Source organism: Andrena cerasifolii, chromosome 8 (assembly GCF_050908995.1).
Source record: "Andrena cerasifolii isolate SP2316 chromosome 8, iyAndCera1_principal, whole genome shotgun sequence".
In the NCBI taxonomy this organism is placed as follows: Eukaryota; Metazoa; Arthropoda; class Insecta; order Hymenoptera; family Andrenidae; genus Andrena; species Andrena cerasifolii.
The window spans coordinates 14045330-14064714 of NC_135125.1; the positions used below are offsets into that span (position 1 = coordinate 14045330).

At 44.0% G+C, this 19385-nt stretch overlaps 1 protein-coding gene across 7 annotated transcripts in view; it reads left to right on the forward strand.

The window, feature by feature from the left end:
• The window catches only part of LOC143372705 (uncharacterized), a 113108-nt gene that overhangs the window by 79119 nt on the left and 14604 nt on the right, over positions 1 to 19385 (forward strand). For 3 of the 7 annotated variants that reach the window (XM_076819198.1, XM_076819197.1, XM_076819199.1), the window contains 2 exons: positions 16136 to 16427; positions 17171 to 17902. In XM_076819198.1, the coding sequence (XP_076675313.1) occupies positions 16136 to 16427; positions 17171 to 17902 (1024 nt within the window). Of the gene's footprint in view, positions 1 to 9631; positions 10471 to 13724; positions 14372 to 15434; positions 15616 to 16135; positions 16428 to 17170; positions 17903 to 19385 lie in introns of all 7 variants that reach the window. The other 4 variants (XM_076819193.1, XM_076819196.1, XM_076819195.1 and 1 more) reach the window with 3 other exon arrangements.

Below are 19385 nucleotides of genomic sequence, written 5' to 3' on the forward strand. Positions count from 1 at the left end.
TATACAGTGTGTCCACAAAATTCGGAACTAATTCGATTTATGTATAATTAAAAGTAGTCCGGGTGTAGTCGAGTTTGGACTCATTTTCATCGGGAAAACCTTGCCTATTTATTGGTAGTATTCTCGCGAAGATTTAACAGGAAATATAGAAACTCAAATTGTTGTTAGTGTCGGCACATATTCTAAGAGCCGAGTATGCGGGGCAAAACTTTCCTAAATGAAGCGTAGCTCAGAAGGGTCTGACCAACTGGGAACGGTATTTCGTCGAACCTTGCCCCACCGAAACCATTAATAACGAGCTTCCAGAATCAATGAGGATTCCTAGAATACGGTTCTCTCGCGTGCTCCCTATAAATTTGTCGCTTGCCTTCGAAACGGTAGGAGCATGGGCTCGCCCCGAACGGTTTTCGTTGCGGACACGACGAAAGAAAATTTATCGCCGCCATGAACGCGAGCTAATTAACGCCGCCGATATAACAACCGACCGGGCCGTGTGTTCAGCTTATTTTTCAGCCGTCGTGCAACGTGTTCTATCCGTGGATACAATTCCGCGCCGATATCGGTTGGACGCGAGCCCACGTAGGAGCTGAGGCCACGAAATCGTTATTCGTGGAAGTAAACAGGTCGATAATCGATCGAAGGAGGTCGGTTATCGCGTCGTCGCGTCGTTCAGGCACATCGGCGCTACCGATCGCGATTCCGTGCCTCTCGCAATCCGTCGTGGCACTCTTCGAAAAGTGTCGAAAACATTTCTGCCACGCACTCGGTTTTACCGGGCCACGTGATACGCGTATATCGGCTGCTCTCCTCGTCTCGGCTATTCCCGTCTCCGTGCGCGCCCGTTTAATCACCTTAAGACTATAGGAAAGGAGCCCTCCGCGTACTTTCTCCCCGTTTGTCGCCGCGAGAGGTTATGCTCGAGGCGTCCACGCCGTCGGGACTTCCTACTAGAATCCAACGATCTCCATCGACGAGACTCGAGTGAAATAAAGTCAGCGCCCGTCGCATACCCTTATTCGCGAGCACGGCAGCATCGCGTTTCTACGAAAAGTCAGGTGACCGTGACGACGTGGTCGCTCGCGATGTTGCCACGTCTCTGGTCCGAGCTGCGCGCGCGCGACCGAGTAGCTGTGAACCGCGACCGCGGAGGGGGGAGTCCTGCTTTAACAGCCAGGGACGTACTCGGAGGATGCTGCACCCGTGACCTTACAGATATTGGCAATACCTTTGACAGTAAGATTCTGTTTTTTGGTAAACGTTGGTGGTTTCTTAGTGGGAATGTACGAATGTTCCAGTGTACTTTTCTGCGGGCGTTCTTTTAATATAGAGGCGCAGAATCGTTTGGAGCTGAGGTATCCACGCGTAACAGTTTCAAAATAAATTTAAAAGTGAATTATGTAATTGTCTCGATTGACGGGCTTTGTAGGATATTAAGTTTTAAATGTCTGAATATAGGACGGCTTCTTTTTTGTATTTTTGACGACATGTTGTATTTTAGTTTGTAAAGTTGGAATTTTAAATATCGAATATGTTAGAAAATTCGTAATCGCGTTTTGCAAAAATGGGAGAATCACATACTGATTGATACTTCGAAATGATGGTAGTCGTGAAAATTCTTATCAAATCTGGTATTTACATTCATAAAACTGGAAGTTCAAACACCGAATACATAATAGATTTCTGTATGCGTGATTCCATATTTGCATCATTTAAAGATGGAAAAGTCCATGTTAATGGAGGTTGAGTTTTTTCGAGTGACTAGGCAAGTGACTACATGAATTAATCTTTCAATGATTGGTCGCAAAAAATTGGTATAGTATTACTTGCGTTATTCGAACTAGAACCAACATGATTACGTCATATATCCGAACTCCCTTTCCTTATACCGATTACCTTATTCCCCAGGTAAAATAGCATGCGTATAAACGTAGCGAGTAAAACATTTAACTGTACTGTACCACAGTTCTTCTTGCGTCTCAAACCTCCACCAGTTCTGTACTCCAACAATCCTCAACAAATCCACTTTTAATGTTAGTGACTTAGGTTTATTAACGCCGCACATTCTTATGAATTCCACAGTCCTTCAGAATGAATTTTAACAGTTACGAAAAACTGTTTCAGTCAGAGAGAAAGATATTGTCTAAGGGACATGCTCTAGTGGATAACAGAATATTCCAATTGCACAGCGTTCTGACACTAAAGGATTCATATAGTGGAGGCTCTGCTGTCTAACTGTTTCTTCGCTTGTCGATCGAATAAATATTCAATTAGTCAGCTTATCACCATTGGTATCGAACAAATAGAGCCGTACACACGCAGCATCGTCCCGACGATGACATCATTGTTTGAGGTTCACGAATCGATGACGAGGGTTTACGATTTGCATATGAATCATCTGTATCGACGGACTACATACACGCCCCGAACGCTCAGCTTCCTTTTTATCCGGTTCTCTTTGCCACGATGATCATTAAGCGGAAGAATTTACATCGTCGTTCCCCTCGACATTTCCACTATCGGTCGCCATTCTACAAAAATTTACCAAACGACCACTTCTAAATTCATTACCAATTCAACGCTGCACATTGGCATCTAGTTTCGAGCATAATAAAATTAATAGTCCCAGTTTCCCCGTTACCACCGGTCAACAAGCGACGCGCATTAATACGACCCTGAAAATATCTTATCGGCAGTCGGTGTCGCACATGCCAGCCCACCGTTTTATGGCGAACTTAAAACTCGTGATTCTAGGGAATTGCGTGCGCCGTCGCCCGTCATAACAATGGCACGGTGGTATTGCACTCCGCCGAGGTGCAAACATCAACACGCAGCGGGCAGATTTACGAGCTCCGCTTTCGTCGTACGCACTCCTCGGTCCCACGTTTCGAGCAAGAAGCAACTAGTCTTTGCTTTTTCTCGGGGTCGTTATCTACGGCGAGCGTCACCGGGATCGATACCAGCGGGATTATCGCGCTCGATACAGGCGCAACGTCAACAAGCCCCCCTCTGCCCGTCTCGTCTCGCCGTGTTTGCGGCGAAACGAGGTTTCACGGTTCTTTTTTTTTTATCTAGAATTCTCGGAGCTCGAATTTCTACATAACGAGGTCGAATCGATAAACCGACGCGTGCGATACCGAACAACGACCACCAGATCGCCCGGCGAAGTCGGACTTTCCGAAGACGGGGGGCGGCGTTTTCTCGCGTCCGGCGCTAACGATATCGAATTGCTATCGGCCGCGCATACGATACTCCGCAGTATCGTTTTGCCCTTCGCTCGTCGCTTCCCTAGATCGGACACATGCCTCTCCTCGTGCTACGAGGGCAAAAAATTCTCCGGTTTCTCGGAGAAAAGGCGTAGTCTCCCGCGCTTCACCGTCGATATATGCGCGGCGACGCCATTGCGTGCCACCGAGGCCCCGCTTGTTTACGCGTTTCTGAATGTATCGCTATACGAACGGCTGTAAGATTATACGATAATTAAGTGATTGTCACCGGTTTACCTTATCTCCCCGCGCCGTAAACACCCATTGTGTCTGTATTTCGCCGCGATAAATTATGCGCCTGCCACTACTTCTCCCGAATTGATTATCTACATGTAATTAGTACAATTACGATGCGACTAGATGCAAAGTGTTCGATTACATCAGCATGATTAATGCCGTTATACGCGTAGCAACTTTTCTTTTTTCTCTCATGCTTATCATTTCTGCGTAACTCCATTGTAAACACATGTCGCAGCGGGTCTCAACGAAATTGCAGCGAGATCTCAATCTCGCAGGGAAGAAGTATTTACCCCTCGTTGTAAAGGTTCGATCCGTTTACGTAACCAGCGCGTGTTCGGAACGTTTGTAACGAAGGAACGGAAAACAATGAGCAGATAAAGGAGACGTCCGGGGACAAACAGAGGACATTTACCTTAACACACAAGTTCGGGATAATGAAAATTTGCCTTTCGCTCCACGTTTCCGTGAAATAGAGGGGACGGGGTATTATTTCGCATGCGACGTTGTTACATGAACGGTCGAGAGAGGCTCTTTACGAGCCGCGTGCGCGCGGTATTCGATTATGCAAATGCCGATGGTCGAAAGGTGTGTCCGAGAGCGGACAAAAGCGATTCCAATAAAAAGAAAAAGGGTGTCGCGTCGCCCGGTTAACGGAAAATTTCTCTGTAGCGGCGCGTAAAGGCGGACGCTGGCATGGCAACGCTGCCGTGCTGCTCTCGCGGGGCGGGCCGGCTCGCCGGAGAAACGGCCACGCGTGATTCAGCCTTTAAAGAAATTCAGGTCGAAGTTTCTCGCGAAGGTGAGGGAGATAAGCGTGGCTGACCGTGCGCTAACGGAACGGGAGGCGTCGGGTGAAAGGCCGCTGATTCTTCGGTGACGATTGCGGGCCTCGTGCATGTCGTAGCGCCGAACACAAGCGGGCCAGCTGTTGACGTGTACGGGGCGCGTTTAGAAAGGTGTACCAGCCAGACACGAGGAACTTCGGCGGCGTCCCGATAGAGGGCCACGTTTTTGAACTTCGACCATCGGCGGCTACCACAAATCCGATGAAAATGTAGAGGGAGCTGCGACGTCCAGGGACGTGGAAAAATCGTGCATTCCTGGGGCAGGGTCTTTAGCATATTTTAAAAGCGGTAAATGAATTCTTGTGACCATTTTGTATTTTATTTCGTATTTGAAGCGGAGGAGGCTTGGAGAGGTTAAGTGGTTTTGTCCGTTTTTATGTCGAGGTTGTATATAATCGCTGAGGCTGGGAATCATAGTAATTGAGCATGCTTGTGTGACGAGGAATTAGTGAGCGATGTGGTGTAGCGTATATTAAATGTGTTCAGGTTCCAATCGTCAACTGAGTTGGTATTAACGCAGCCGTGGGTCAGTGGACGTTTGGACGTCCTCTGGTAGGGTGCGTGATTCGCTCGGTAGTTGGAAATTAAACGTGCCTGTGCGGTGAAGGATTTCGAAAAATAGCCGCACAGGGAAAAACGGAACGAACTGACAGCAGCAGGAAGTTCGTGGAGTAATATTCATCTGGCGCCAGAAGCGTCGGAGGAATAATTGATGCCCTTTGCATCAAGGGATCCGCAGAAAGTTGCAGTTTAAAATTTACCACTTTCTGCGGGGCAACCTGCCATTTCACATATAGAACCCCGAATTTCCGACTCGCTCCTGAGATGTTCGTGTATACCTACCCCGTTTCTTCTCGACGAGGGTCCTTAACCCTTAACTGGTATACTGTCTTTTCAAACGTAACTGTTATCTCGGGGTCGTGGCAGACCCCAAATAAAAATGGGCACAGAAATTTGTAAAGTCGACGTTAGATCAACCTCTATGAATACCTATTTTGTTCGTAGGTAATGTATAAAATAATAGATACGTAAAAAGTTAAACTATTAACTATAAAATTAATTAGAAATTCAGTTTACAAACTTAGACAACTAAATATTTTGCAGCGAACCTTGCGTGCTTGGGGTCATGACTGACCCCAGGATACCAGTTAAGGGTTAAAACAGACCATTAACCAGGACACGGTCTAAATTCCTTGATTTTAAAACATGCTAGAGTTGTAATTATTCAACTATTCGTATATTCGAATAGATAGGAGTAGCGTTCAGTCGCATGTAGGGAAACCTACCAATACACTGCCAGGAGCAGCCTCTGATACCAAAGTGCACGCAGCTTAATCACCACGGGACCATGTGGACCGTCAATATTTGATCGTGATCGAATCGCGCGAGGTGGAGTAAGGAAAAAAAACTTGGGGGTCGAACGCGATAGCCAGGATTCCGTCATAAATCCTGCGACTCGGAGAGGGGGAGGGGGTGGGCGAGGAAGAAGCTATCGTCCCCGTGTACTTACTTTCCATTGTGGAACGTAAGTTTGCTCGCGGGGAGTGCCGCGAGGGTTCGTAAGAAGGGGGTGGTGTTTCTGTGCGGAAGCGTTAAGGGGGTATACCCGTTTGAACCCTCGGAAAATGTGTACATTTCGTAGATTTTTTTACAAGTCAACGGCTTGATGAAGATTTTCCATTTTTTTACTGTGTTTACATAGTTTTATGAACTACTTAAAAAAAAAGTTTCAGTTAAAAAACTAGTGTTTTTAGGATGTTATGCATACATATCCGAAAGTCCTTCGATTTTAGACGGCTAAACGGTGGGCCTGAAAACAGCTGTATGTAGAGTCTGAAATCAAAAACAATAAAATCTTATTATAAGGTATGTCAGTAGCTATCGTCCAATGGGGCTGATTTTGAAAATTTTGAAAAATAGGGAAATAGTGATCGATCAAAGGTGCACTGAGAAAAAAATGTGCTAAATTAAACAAAAAATCATTTGAACGAAGCAAATGATTTATCTGAATAGTCGCAATGCAATGTTTCTTCGAAGCAAGGAACCAAAATTTTTTAAGAAAAGTAAATATTTATTTGAAACCAGTGACTTTTTATTGAATTTTGGTAACCGCTTTACTTAATTTGAACGAATGTTATGGTAAGTTACATAAGCAAAACTTAAAGAATCGTAAATATATTGTTGAAGGAGGTAAATGTTTCATTAAATGAAGTAAATATTTACTTGTATACAGTTTCTATGTTATTGATAAGAAAAAACATTCATGTTTTAAAGAAAAAAAATATTAATATGTATAAGGTAATTTTCTATTAAAGAAGATAATTATTTATTTCTACGAAATAAATATTATTCCAAATTAAAGATATTAGATTTACAGTCAAACCTTTCAACATTACATTCAAGCAAATATTTATTTAAAAAAAGAAACACTTTTTTTACCCTAATGTCTGTTGCGTTTCTGCATCATCGATCCCAGTTTGTTCACTTGAGACTTGTGTTTTCTTTGCAGTATTTTTCTCCTTTAGTTTATGCAAAACATGCTGAATGGATACTATATCTTTATTAAAAGGTGTGTCAAACTCATAAATCCGTTTCTGTATTAATAGCCATATATATTCACCAGCAAAGGGATATTCCAATTGAAAAACGTGGAAGATTTTGAAGCAAATATCTATGGCTTGTATAGCCTCTGAGACTTTGTAAAACACTTCATCCATGCAAATATAAATATCTTCAATATTTTCAATAGAGCCTACAATCAGGATGTAAGGTTGCATTGTGAGTTTTAAAGTGCTTGTTCTTTCCTGCACTTCCTTCTGAACTCTGGCAACATCACCAGGAATCTGAAAATAGTTAAACAAGATACACTGATACTGTGAATGAACAAAATTAAAAAATTACAAATTATTTCGATTAAGAAGTTGTTAGTAACTTGAAACTAACACAATGAAATATGAAAAAATTAATATAATCAAGAGGGTTAAATACATTATAATTTTATAAAAAAAATAAAAGAAGTAAAACGTTTACAATTACAATTATATTAACTGTTGCAAATTTTATAATATTATCTTTGGATACACCAATAGAAGGTTTAAAAGCTTTCTTATTTAACTTCATCTGTTTAGGTGGATACAAATGAGCTACCAACAACAAACTGATCACAACTTTAGTATCTGTAATATATACCTTGTATTTAAATATATATAACAGAATTATTGGAAGTTAATTTTATAGTAATAGTCACTTATTATTTTGTGCAAGAAAATTATATTTACTTTTTTTTTAATCAATAGTTGTTTATCATCATAACGTACATTCTTAAAATGTTTACACCAGTAATCGATAAAGATTGCCCAATCTCCAACGATTGGAATCAAACTAGCAATAAGACTTTCGTTGAGTTTTTTTATCACGTGAATAGTTATCTTATTTTCTGAAATAGATCAAATAAAAGTGTAAAATAATCGTACAGTTTTTTAAAATTACAGGGAATAAAAACCATTATCAATTAACACGTTCCGTGCGGGATTGATGTATACACATATGTACATACATTGTATATCGAAGAAACCAGCAGACCTATTGACCAGTCGTAGCCCTCGACGCATAGGAAACCTTAGGGCAAAATTTTTACCGCAAAATTTTTGCCCCACGGAAGGTGTTAAAAAAATCTATCAGCAGCTATAAAATAGTAACTGCTTCGCTATTATGGAAAAGATACCTGACGAAATTCCATAGCTCGTACAACACTACAGACAAGATATTTACAATATTTATTAGAACGATGGTACTTCGCAAATATCGATTCATAAAATCTCATTAATGTTCGAATTACGTAAAACCCTCATCCTGATAATGAAACACATGAAATATATATCTCATCAATGGCATCGATTGAATGATATTGCGTCATAGAATATTTCGGTTATTGCATCATACGTACCTACTTGCGCAAAAAATTGTGTCGTGATATACATATATATGTTTATACATATCTCGTGATTTATGATTACGAAATGAATTTAATAATTAATTCAATATTCAATCTTCCAATAAAACCTTTGATTATATTAATTTTTTCTTATTAACACATTCCGTGCCACGTGGATCGCATACACCCCACTTTGAACTTTGCACTCGTGCCGTGTGGTCTTATATGCCCCACGATGCAATAAATGCGTTATACGCGTTACGCAGATGTCTACGGATGATTTTAAAAGAAATCTTATTCAGAGATTCTCATTTCGTAGCGAAAATATCAAATGGCTTGAATGGAAAGTGCAGCGTGGGGCGTATGCGACCCACATGGCGTGGAACGTGTTAACATTTTTGTGTAATTTTCTTTTCGCTAACAATAAATATGAAAAGTAACTTACCTTCAAAGGATTCCTCCAAATGTTCCAGTTGAAGGGGTAAGAAAATCTTCTTCACCTCGTCATTGGCCATAATTTAGTAAATATTCTCTGATTCTTACAAATAGTTTTACTCTTAGAAGTACACACTTTTTTTATTTCAAAATATTCATTTTTACTGATTGGTTTTCCTGAATCAAATAACTATTTTTTACATTGACGAAACTTGTAATTCTAACCGAAATAAATATTTATTTTCATTAGATTACTAATATTAAGAACTTCTTTTTATAAGTTTTCTTAATATCAGTAAATGATTTATCATAATCCAAAACATACTGCTTATTTTAAGCAAATGTTTATACAACTTCAGTAAAGTTCTTCTAAATAAACGCAGTACTCAAATTTAAGTAAATATATCTGTACTCTAAAAATAATTTACTTACATTAAAAATATGCTTTCTTCGGTCAAATAAGTAGATTAAAACAAAATGGTTTGCTTAAATTAAGCACATTTCTTTCTCAGTGTAAAGTTACATTTTCCTAAGAGAAAAGGCCACCTTTTTTCTTTATAAAGAATAAACGGGGAATCGCAATTAAAAAAGCCCTCGTTGGTTCACGCGGAATCTTATTACGATCCTGCATGCAAAATTGCAAGTGAATTGGTTGAACGTAGCGCGAATTTTTAGGCCCACCGTTTCGCCGTCTAAAATCGAGAGACTTTCGGATATGTATTCATAACATCCTAAAAACAATAGTTTTTTAACCGAACTTTTTTTGTTAAATAGTTCATAATCCTACGCAAAGATAGTGAAAAAACGGGGAATCTTCATGAAGCCGTTGACTTGTAAAATAAATCCACAAGATGTACACATTTTCCGAGGGTTGAAACGGTTATACCCCTTAACGTGATCCTCGGGTGTTTCAGAAGTTCGGAGGATCACGGGACCGTCGGTGGCAACGGGGGAGGGGTCAGCGTCGTCGGGGTTGGCGGGAGCGGCGGTTCCGGCATCGTCGGCGGCAGCGTTGGCAGCGGAGTCAGCGGCAGCGGTAGCGGCAGTGGCGGCAGCAACGGCGGCAGCGGCAGCGGCGGAGGATCGGGCGTTGGTGGAAGCGCCGTCGGGAGCGGGATCGGCGGCAGCGGCAGTGGTGGCAGTAGCGGTAGCGGGAATGGCAGCGGCAGCGGCATCGGCATCAACGACAGGGAGAGAGACCGCGAGAGGGAGAGGGAGAGGGAGAGGGACAGAGAGCGCGACAGGGATCGCGACAGGGACCGGGACAGAGACAGGGAGAGAGAGAGGGACAGGGAGAGGGAGAGGGACCGCGAGAGAGAGCGGGAGAGGGAGCGTGACAGGGAGCGAAGCGGAGAGGGCTTCGAGTCACGTGGCTCCCACGGCAGTTTCTACAGCAGCGAGAGAAGCAGTCGAGGGGTCGGTTCCGGGGGTGGTGTCGGTGGTGTCAGCGGCGGCGTCGTCGTTGGTGGCCATCCGACGGATCCTTCTCCCGGTGATCCTGGCGGCTACATACCCCGCGGGCGTCCACCTCCTGCCAGCTCTTACCACGTGACATCGACCAGGGCGAGGGATCGGCTTTACTCGAGAACCGGCCCGTATGCCTCCGGACCGCCGCCCCCGCCCCACTTAGACCGTCATCGCGGTGGCCTGCCGCCGTCCTCCTGGTCGGCCTACGAGTCGACGACCTCGAGGTACGGGAACGCGCCGCCGCCACCCTCGCCTGCCAACAACGACGCCTACCAGGACAAGCAAGGTAATTGCCCTTATACGTAGCCCGGTGCACCAGCTCCAATTCCCTTGCCCCGTGCGTGCAACCGAGAGCTTCTCCCTGTGCCATGCCTGCAGGCCTGTGAAGTTGGCACCCCCGAATTCGAAATTTAAAAAAAAACTACGCGGCATTCGTTTGTCCACGTTTGTCCAACAAAAATTTTCGTTTGTCCACCCTTCAAAAAAAAAGTTATGAACAAAAAAATTTTTTCACCAGCACCCCCATGGAAACTTTTTTATAATTTGACGGTGGGAAATTATTGTCCATCGTTTGTCCAAGTTTGTCCACCCAAAATTTCGTTTGTTCATCCTTCAAAAAAAAGTTATGAACAAATTAAGAAAATTTGTCATCAACACCATCCATGAACACTTTTCAACTTTTTAAATGATGGATACGATTGTCCGTGATCTAGCATCGTTTGTACACCTCAAGATTACGTTTGTCCAGCCTATTGAAACGAAATATTTATGAAAATCGCGGAAAATGAAGGATACTGTTGAGGCGACCGCGTATAACTTCGATTTTTTATTAATTAAACGATGGAATCGTTTGTCCACCGACGGATTTCGATAGCGTAGATGTAGAAGACGTTTAATTATTAAAAAATCGAAGTTATACGCGGTCGCTCCAACAGTATCCTTCATTTTTCGCGATTTTTATAAATAATTCGGTTCAGGAGGCTGGACAAATGAAATCTTGGGGTGGACAAACGTCTTCTACATCTACGCTATCGAAATGCGTCGGTGGACAAACGATTCCACCGTTTAATTAATAAAAAATCGAAGTTATACGCGGTCGCTCCAACAGTATCCTTCATTTTTCGCGATTTTCATAAATAATTCGGTTCAGGAGGCTGGACAAACGAAATTTTTGGGTGGACAAACGTGGACAAACGATGGACAATCATTTCCCACCGTGAAATTATAAAAAAGTTTTCATGGGGGTGCTGGTGAAAAAATTTTTTTTTGTTCACAACTTTTTATTGAACGGTGGACAAACGAAAATTTTTGTTGCACAAACGTGGACAAACGAATGCCGTATAGTTTTTTTTTAAATTTCGAATTCGGGGGTGCCAACTTCACAGACCTCATGCCTGCCTATCGCACCTTTGCGTCTGCGTCCGCGACTGCGTCCACGTCCGCGTGTGTTTCTGCAGGTGGAATACCTCTATCTGCCGTGTGCCGTTTCCTTGCTTCCCCTCTCTCTCTTGCGCGCACACGCGTAGCCCGAACACGTATCCGCACCCTTCTGTGCGCGAGGGGGTGTGTGGGTGTGTGTTTTCATGACTCGCGAGGGGATACGCGCGGTACGCGCTCTGCATGTCGCTTGCCTCGGGGACAACACGTAGCCGCGATCATCAAGGCTTTTCTGACACTTCGCGATTTATGATCGTACGATAACGACGCCTCCTTATTAACATTCAGTAGCTCGCAATCCTATTAACTTCTCGCCTTATTTGGACCCACGCTTCTGGCGGTCCTTTGTCCTCGTTCGTTCTCGTGGTCGCATTCGGGGACTTGAATCTTAAAGTCGCTTGTGTAGAATTACATTTCTATATTGTTTGTCACGCGAACGAACATTGCGCTCTGCTAAAATTGCCTCTCGCACTGTCCGCAAAAGCGTACCGCTTCGATACACGTGAATCGCGATCCTAGCAGACACGAAACCACGTTACCCCGTTAACGACAAAATGAGATACGCGCTTGTCCTAGTTGCATGACTTTGATTTAACGAGCAACCGTAGCTCACCCATAAAACGCAAATAAATACGCACCTGTAACTGCAGACTTTTCATTGAACAAAGCAAATCGTATTTGCGAACTACTGGTCGAAACTTTGCAACCATTCCCTGTATTAAGGGTAGCAGAGATTTCAGGCATTCAGAGCAAAAACCGACTAACCCAGATTTCTTGCGAAATTAAGTTAGTAGCAATAATGTGTTTCAATAGTCTTACTAATCATAGAAAATAGGAAAAGTTCATTTTTGTTGTCACTGCCTGATTTAATCATTCAAAAAATAAATTAAGTAATTATTCAAATCATCCACTGTAATTTTGCCTAGCGGATACCGGGTCTATTCGGACTCACCTTTCATTCTCGAATTACTTATTACCCACTGAAAAACAGAGATAAAAATATTTTTATTCCAAATTCACTAAAATTCATCAGGTGATTACAAAAATTAATTTCAAGAATAAAACCCTGTTTTCTTTTTTTTTACAAACTCTTCTTTGCGGAGGTGCTATGCCCCCTTAGCCCCCTTCTGCGTGCTTCACTGGACCACAGCACCACCAAACCCTTATCTACCCCAATCGTTGAGGAAGTCACATTCCGAGTGAAAATTGACCCTGTATCCGCCTCGCAGCTAACCGTCATCCCCCATTTAATTTATTCTAAAAATCGCCAGGTCGATTCCTAACTTTCGACCCGTAGGTAATCGAAGGGTCGGATGCAATAAGGGGACTAGCGCTCGAAAATGTGAAAAATTATTGTCCAAACGCTAAGAGCGATTGGAAAATTAAATGCTGTTAAACTGAATTTTAAAAAATATAGCGTTGTAAAGCTCGTCACCACACACATTTTTTCTATTTACAGTTTGTTTATCCAATCATTACTATTCATTACTTGCAGCGACAAAGTTTTTCCTTAATATATAAGGAAGATTTTCCCCAATTTTCACACTGATTAATAAATAATTGTAGAAGATATGACGATATATATAAATCAGTCAGCAGCCACGTATAATGCGCTGCTTGGCAGCTTAGCACTCACGCTGACTGTTGGTGGCGCGCGAGATTTATATATATCGTCATATCTACAATAATTAATTAATCAGTGTGAAAATTGGTGAAAATCTTCCTTATATATTAAGGGAAAACTTTGTCGCTGCAAGTTACATGTACCTCAAAATTGCCTCGATATTTTTTAAGGGCGAGCGTTGAAAACCTTGGGTTATGCTCGAATAGTAACAATTGAATAAACAAACTGTAAATAGAAAAAATGTGTGTCGTGACTAGCTTTACAACGCTATATTTTTTAAAATTCAGTTTAACAACATATAATGTTCCAATCTTCCTTAGCGTTTGGACAATAATTTTTCCCATTTTCGAGCGCTTGCCCCCTTATTGCAACCACCCTTCAATTGAGAACCCGTCGCAACACCCCCTGCCTATAACTCGCTACCCCAAAATGCCTAAACTAACGTCACAATAATGTATCCCCCGTCCACGTGTGTGCAGATCATATTCATCGTGTTGTTCCATTAGGCGGCGGTGGAGGCGGCGGCAGCAGCAGCAGCGGCGCTCTACGACAGCACAAAAAGCAGCGGAGAAAATCGCGAAGCGGAAGCAGCTCGCCGAGCGGCAGTAGCCGTTCCGGTAGCAGCAGCAGCAGCCGCAGCGGCAGCTCCGCAGGCAGCACTTCCGGGGGCAGCACGTCGCCGGGCAGCTCGCCGCACCGCACCGGAAATGCCGCCGTCACCGAGGACCGCAGGCCGCTGGCTATCTGCGTCCGTAATTTGCCGGCGCGCAGCAGCGACACGTCCCTCAAGGACGGCCTGTTCCACGAGTACAAGAAGCACGGGAAAGTGACGTGGGTGAAGGTGGTCGGAGCGGCCGGCGACCGGTACGCCCTGGTCTGCTTCAAGAAGCCCGAGGACGTGGAGAAGGCGCTCGAGGTATCCCACGACAAGCTATTCTTCGGCTGTAAGATCGAGGTGGCCCCCTACCAGGGCTACGATGTCGAGGACAACGAGTTCAGGCCGTACGAGGCCGAGCTCGACGAGTACCACCCGAAAGCGACGCGCACGCTCTTCATCGGGAACCTCGAGAAGGACGTCACCGCGTCCGAGCTTAGGAAGCATTTCGAGCCGTTCGGCGAGATAATAGTAAGTTGGGCACGCTTCCATTTCCATTGCTCTCCGCGAGAGCACCGGAAGCGATCCTGCTGCGACCGGGGGAGGCACGAGGTGTTCCATCTTCCACGGGAGAGTCGGATGTGTGGGATAATGCTTCTCTTGTATGGGATTTCGTTCTCGAGGGTAGGTTGCGTAAAAGGGGATGATAAGAAGGTCTTGTTTTTCCACTGAAATACACATGTGTGTTCTGGTAATTCTTTGGTAATGGAGGATTTGAGTATTTATTTATATTAATTGTAAATAAACAGCTAGATACCTGACGGGGACCCGGAAGTCTGCATTGAAGCGAAGAGTAGCTGTTGAAATTTAAAAGTCTTCCCGGAATTGAACTTTTTCAAGTGTTTCCGTAAATTCTTTTCTCTTTGTGGGAGATGTCTTCTTCAGTATTGCCATTAATTTGAGTGGAAGACACCAAGACTGACGCTTACAAGGAGAGGTTCCCAGGTGTCCGCCTCCGATGGTTTCACCCCTTAAAACATTCAAGCAGGCCAAAATAAAAAGACACGTATTTCTTCTTTTGCGGTCCTCTAAAACGTATCCAGAAACCAAAGCAATCGGAGGCGGACACCTTTAGTGATCTTGTGAAACTAGGGGTTGCAATTAGTCGAACGATACACGGGTGCCCAAGTGGACACCGACAGTGATTTGTGCCGAGAACGAAGTCTCACAGGGGAAGTATTATTCCGCAGCTTTGACTTATTTTTGTACATCGCAACATCCTCCCTCTGGCCGCATCACGATTGCAACCGCATTCTCTGTATTTAGCGTATGGAGCTTTGTAAGTGACGCACGACCGTCTAAAATACCATTCAAATTAAAGCATATTATTCAACTAACGAAATAACTAGCGAGTAGGAAATAAATTAATGAAGGAAAATTGGAGATGAAATAAAACTAGAATACTGTTGTATACGAGCTCTTTTATTGCACCTGCATCAATTTCCAGTATGCTGGTATCTTTGAAGTCGTCGATACAAGTCGCTAGGAAATGTTAACAGAAAAAGTGAACACGATTTTCGTTTGGATCTTGCAGGAAATAGATATTAAGAAACAGGGCGCGGTGTCGAGCTATGCCTTCTGCCAATACTCCGACATCGGTAGCGTTGTCAAAGCTATGCGATCGATGGACGGCGAACACCTGGGCGCAAATCGAATAAAACTCGGATTCGGAAAGTCGATGCCCACGTCCTGTGTTTGGGTTGATGGCATTGGAGGTAATTATCCATTTAAAAAGAAAGTTGCCCCCACCCGCACCCCGCACCCCCTCTCCTCCACATTAATTTCCCCATGGAATTTTCAGTTTTGCGCGAAAAAGTGGCTCCTTTGTACTATTCATATCAGTATGTTCAACCCTCTGATGACATATACCAGATCCAGAAGGGGCAGCTGGACTTACACCCAGTCCCTAACAGTTTTAACTCCAAGAATCTGGGTCTTGTAAGCCTTAAACATCTCTCAGACTCCGACATCCACACTCTTCTCATTCTGATAACGTATAGATCATTCAGTTCCACCTAATGTTAAGTCGCGTCTAAGTGCAGAGACAGAACGTTAGCTTAACTTGCCGGCGCACTCTCTAGGGTGAGGGGCTGAAGAAAAATTTAAGGGTTGGACGAGTGGAGGTTGGTCCACATTGATAAACGAACACAGTTCTCAAAGCCACAAATGTTTACACGCCACCTAGCTTCTTACCATCGCTTAACGAGGTCGCAATTTTTGCGTATGTTGTTTTAGATTGCATGTCGGAAAAGTACTTGAACATGCAGTTCCACCAGTTCGGACCGATATCTCAGGTGGTGGTGGACAGGGAGCGGGGGCACGCTCTGGTGTTCTTCGAGCAGATCAGCTGCGCGCAGGCCGCCGTGAAGGAGATGAGAGGAGCAGCTCTTCGTGGCCGACGGTTACAGGTCGACTTCGCCTCCAGAGAGTGCCAGGAGACCTTCTACGAGCATCTCGAGCGACAGGGTGTCGCTGGTGAGAAACCTTGGGACACGAGGCCATCCCCAGCGTCCACCTTTGATGTCGCGTATGTACATTTGCTAGCGCACCGTGTGTTCGCGAGCCTACAATTTCTTTAGGTGCCTCATTGTAGAGCAATTCGAAGACACTTGTTCGCGATTCAAGTGTCGTCTGGTGAGGTACTCGATAAATTCTTCCAGCGTGTTTAACAGGTACTGTTGGAAATTACTCCGCAGAGGTTGAAAATAAGTGTCACACTATAAACACAACTATGGTTTATTGTATGGATAGACAATACACAGTGTGTCCACGTATTAATGTTAATTGGTTATATATAAAAGTATACAAGAAAAAAGAAACTTTAAGAGACGGAACGCGATTTGCACGGTTTGGTCAGAATTTTCAGACTGACTACGGTCGTCACCTTATGCCCCCGTCAAGACCCTTCGCCCCTCTTCTCCAGAAAAAGAGAAACGCAGCCCCTTAGTCCTAACACTGAGACTCGTTGAACTCCAACAGGTACTAGTTTACGCGACAGGTTTCCCTCTGCTTTGTAAACTGTTCTGGCATTCACAAGTCCCATTATACGTCCCACTTACGTCTCACCATTTGTTCGAAATCTCGATTTGGTAGCTTCTAGATTTTTCACCGCCACACAATCTCCACTCTGAAACATGTTAAAGACGCTGGAGAGAAGTTGCGCGACTATCCCGCGGCCGCTTTTCACGCACCTTGCGCACCGCTCGCGTAACACACGCGGGAACTACGAAATATAGCAGGTACACCCGTTATTTGAAGGACTCCTTTCAGGCGGGAGCGTAGCAGTTTCGACTCCGGGGTGACGGTGTCGAACGCCAGCAGCAGGTTCACCCGCTACGAGACGCCCCCGAGGTCGAGAACGGCGAGTTACTCCCGCACGTCCGGGGGCGGCAGTACACCTGGCGCGAGCCCGGCCCACCCGACGGCGATGTCGCGTAGCAGTAGACGCTCGTACCAGGACACCTACTATGACGGCGACTACAGCGAGCCAACGTCGCGTCCGTTTCGCAGCTACGACGAGTTCAGCCAGGGCAGCGGGGCCAGCCACGACGACTACCAGAGCAGCGTGCTCGGCGACGGTAAGCTGAACGAGGACGACTGCCCGCCGCCGTCGCGACGCCACGCCGTCCAGAGCGTGGTCACCAGCGTCGAGCCGCCTGCCCCACCGCCACCGTTGCTGCCACCACCGGACATCAGGCACCTGCAAAAAGAACGGGTCCACCTGCTCGAGCAGCTCGAGGAATGCCACAGCAGCGGTGACGAGGTCGGCTTCGCTCCGAAGAAGCGCGCAAAGCTCGATGGAGGAGCAGCCACGACCATACTGTGCGAGGACGACGAGCCCGAGATCGCCTCGTTGCTCGTCACCTCGCACTCCAGTCGAAAGGGCATGGACATCCGGCGCGTCAGCGACAGCAAGGTGGTGGTCCATCACGGGACGAGGAGAGGCAGTTGCGAGGGCAGGGGCCCTGGGCCCTGCAAGCGACGGCGCGATATTACCAGCAGGTATGTTATGGTGGAGTTTCGGTGTGGAACAGAGATGGGCAAAAAATTATTTTAAATAAAAAATTGATTTCGAATAAAAGACACAAATTTTTACACAAAATCTGACCATTCATCGCGTGGAATGGTCAGATTTTCTCTTAGACACTTAGCTTTGGAAATAATCTTTTCCCATTTGATCGATGTTTAAACAGATTTAAATGTTCATAATGCAATAATAACTTATATTGTTGTATTCGGGAGGGTTCATAGAATAATTTGGCGCAACGAGTAACCGAATAAGTGTTACCGTTTCGACACAAAAGATGTTCAAAGTTGAAAATGTGCAGTTTTTTTTCAAAATCGAATTTCTCAAAAACTGAGGGTGATGGCGACAAACGGTTTGCGGATTCGTTTTCATGGCGTATAAGAAAACGTATAAGAAACGGCAATTGAGTGTTACAAGTCCAGATGGCTGTCGAACTGTGTAATTAATGGTATTAGGCATAAAATTAATTTGCTGGATTGAAAGCTCGTTTCGTTAAATCGGGAGAATGCAAGGAATCCATTGGTGTCACTTTCATAATGATACGACGAAAAATAAAGAAATTCCGTTTCTGTATAATCGATGACACATCGCCGAGCAACTCCGCGCTGTAGTTTACATGGGGGAACGATACAATGTCGCTCGGCTCCGGAAGCAGGCGGCTTTGATCAAAGGCTCTCGAGGCTCGCCCAAATGTATTTCAACTTCGAATAACTTTCGAATGAAAATACGACTGAACCTGAGAAAATCATTCGAAGCTTAAAATGAATTCCCGTCGAATAAAAAAATCATGATGTTGCTCTCGAATGAATTCCGTCGAAAGAAAAGTGATTTGAGGCGCTTCGAATAAAAATAATCCAAATTATTTTTATTCGAGGAGTAATAAAAATGAAGTCTTTTATTTGATACGTTATTTAAATAACTTTTTATTTAAATTATGCTCATCTCTGGTGTGGAGTGGTTTTTTCTGTGGAACCTGAAGAGTGTATTCTTTTTGGGGGGGTGTCTAATTTCTTGTTGCTTGTGCTTTGAGTAACACTTTGACTAACATGAGATATCATTTGTGGTATGATAGGGATTTATTTTGGATATCCATTCACAGTGGGCCGGATTTAAAATTTGCCGCATTTTGGGTCTTTTTCTTAAGATATCGGAATGAAATTTACGCCAAAGAGTAGGAAAAAATTATTCCTTTCTAATGATGTATAATTTAATATTTTTTACATTTATTTATTAATTTTTTTAAATTATTTGTAATAAAAAATTTAATTCTGTTTGTTTGGTACCTTATTTAATGCCCTTGACAGTGGTTTAAGCAAAATGTTTGGGAAGCTTTTCGTTTCCAAGTTATAAGGAAAATTCGAATAATAAAGGAAAGTAGCAACAAATCGGTTTGTTTAAATTACAGACCAGACTTTTGCGATAAATATCTTCTTTTATTAGTAACTAATATAAACAATC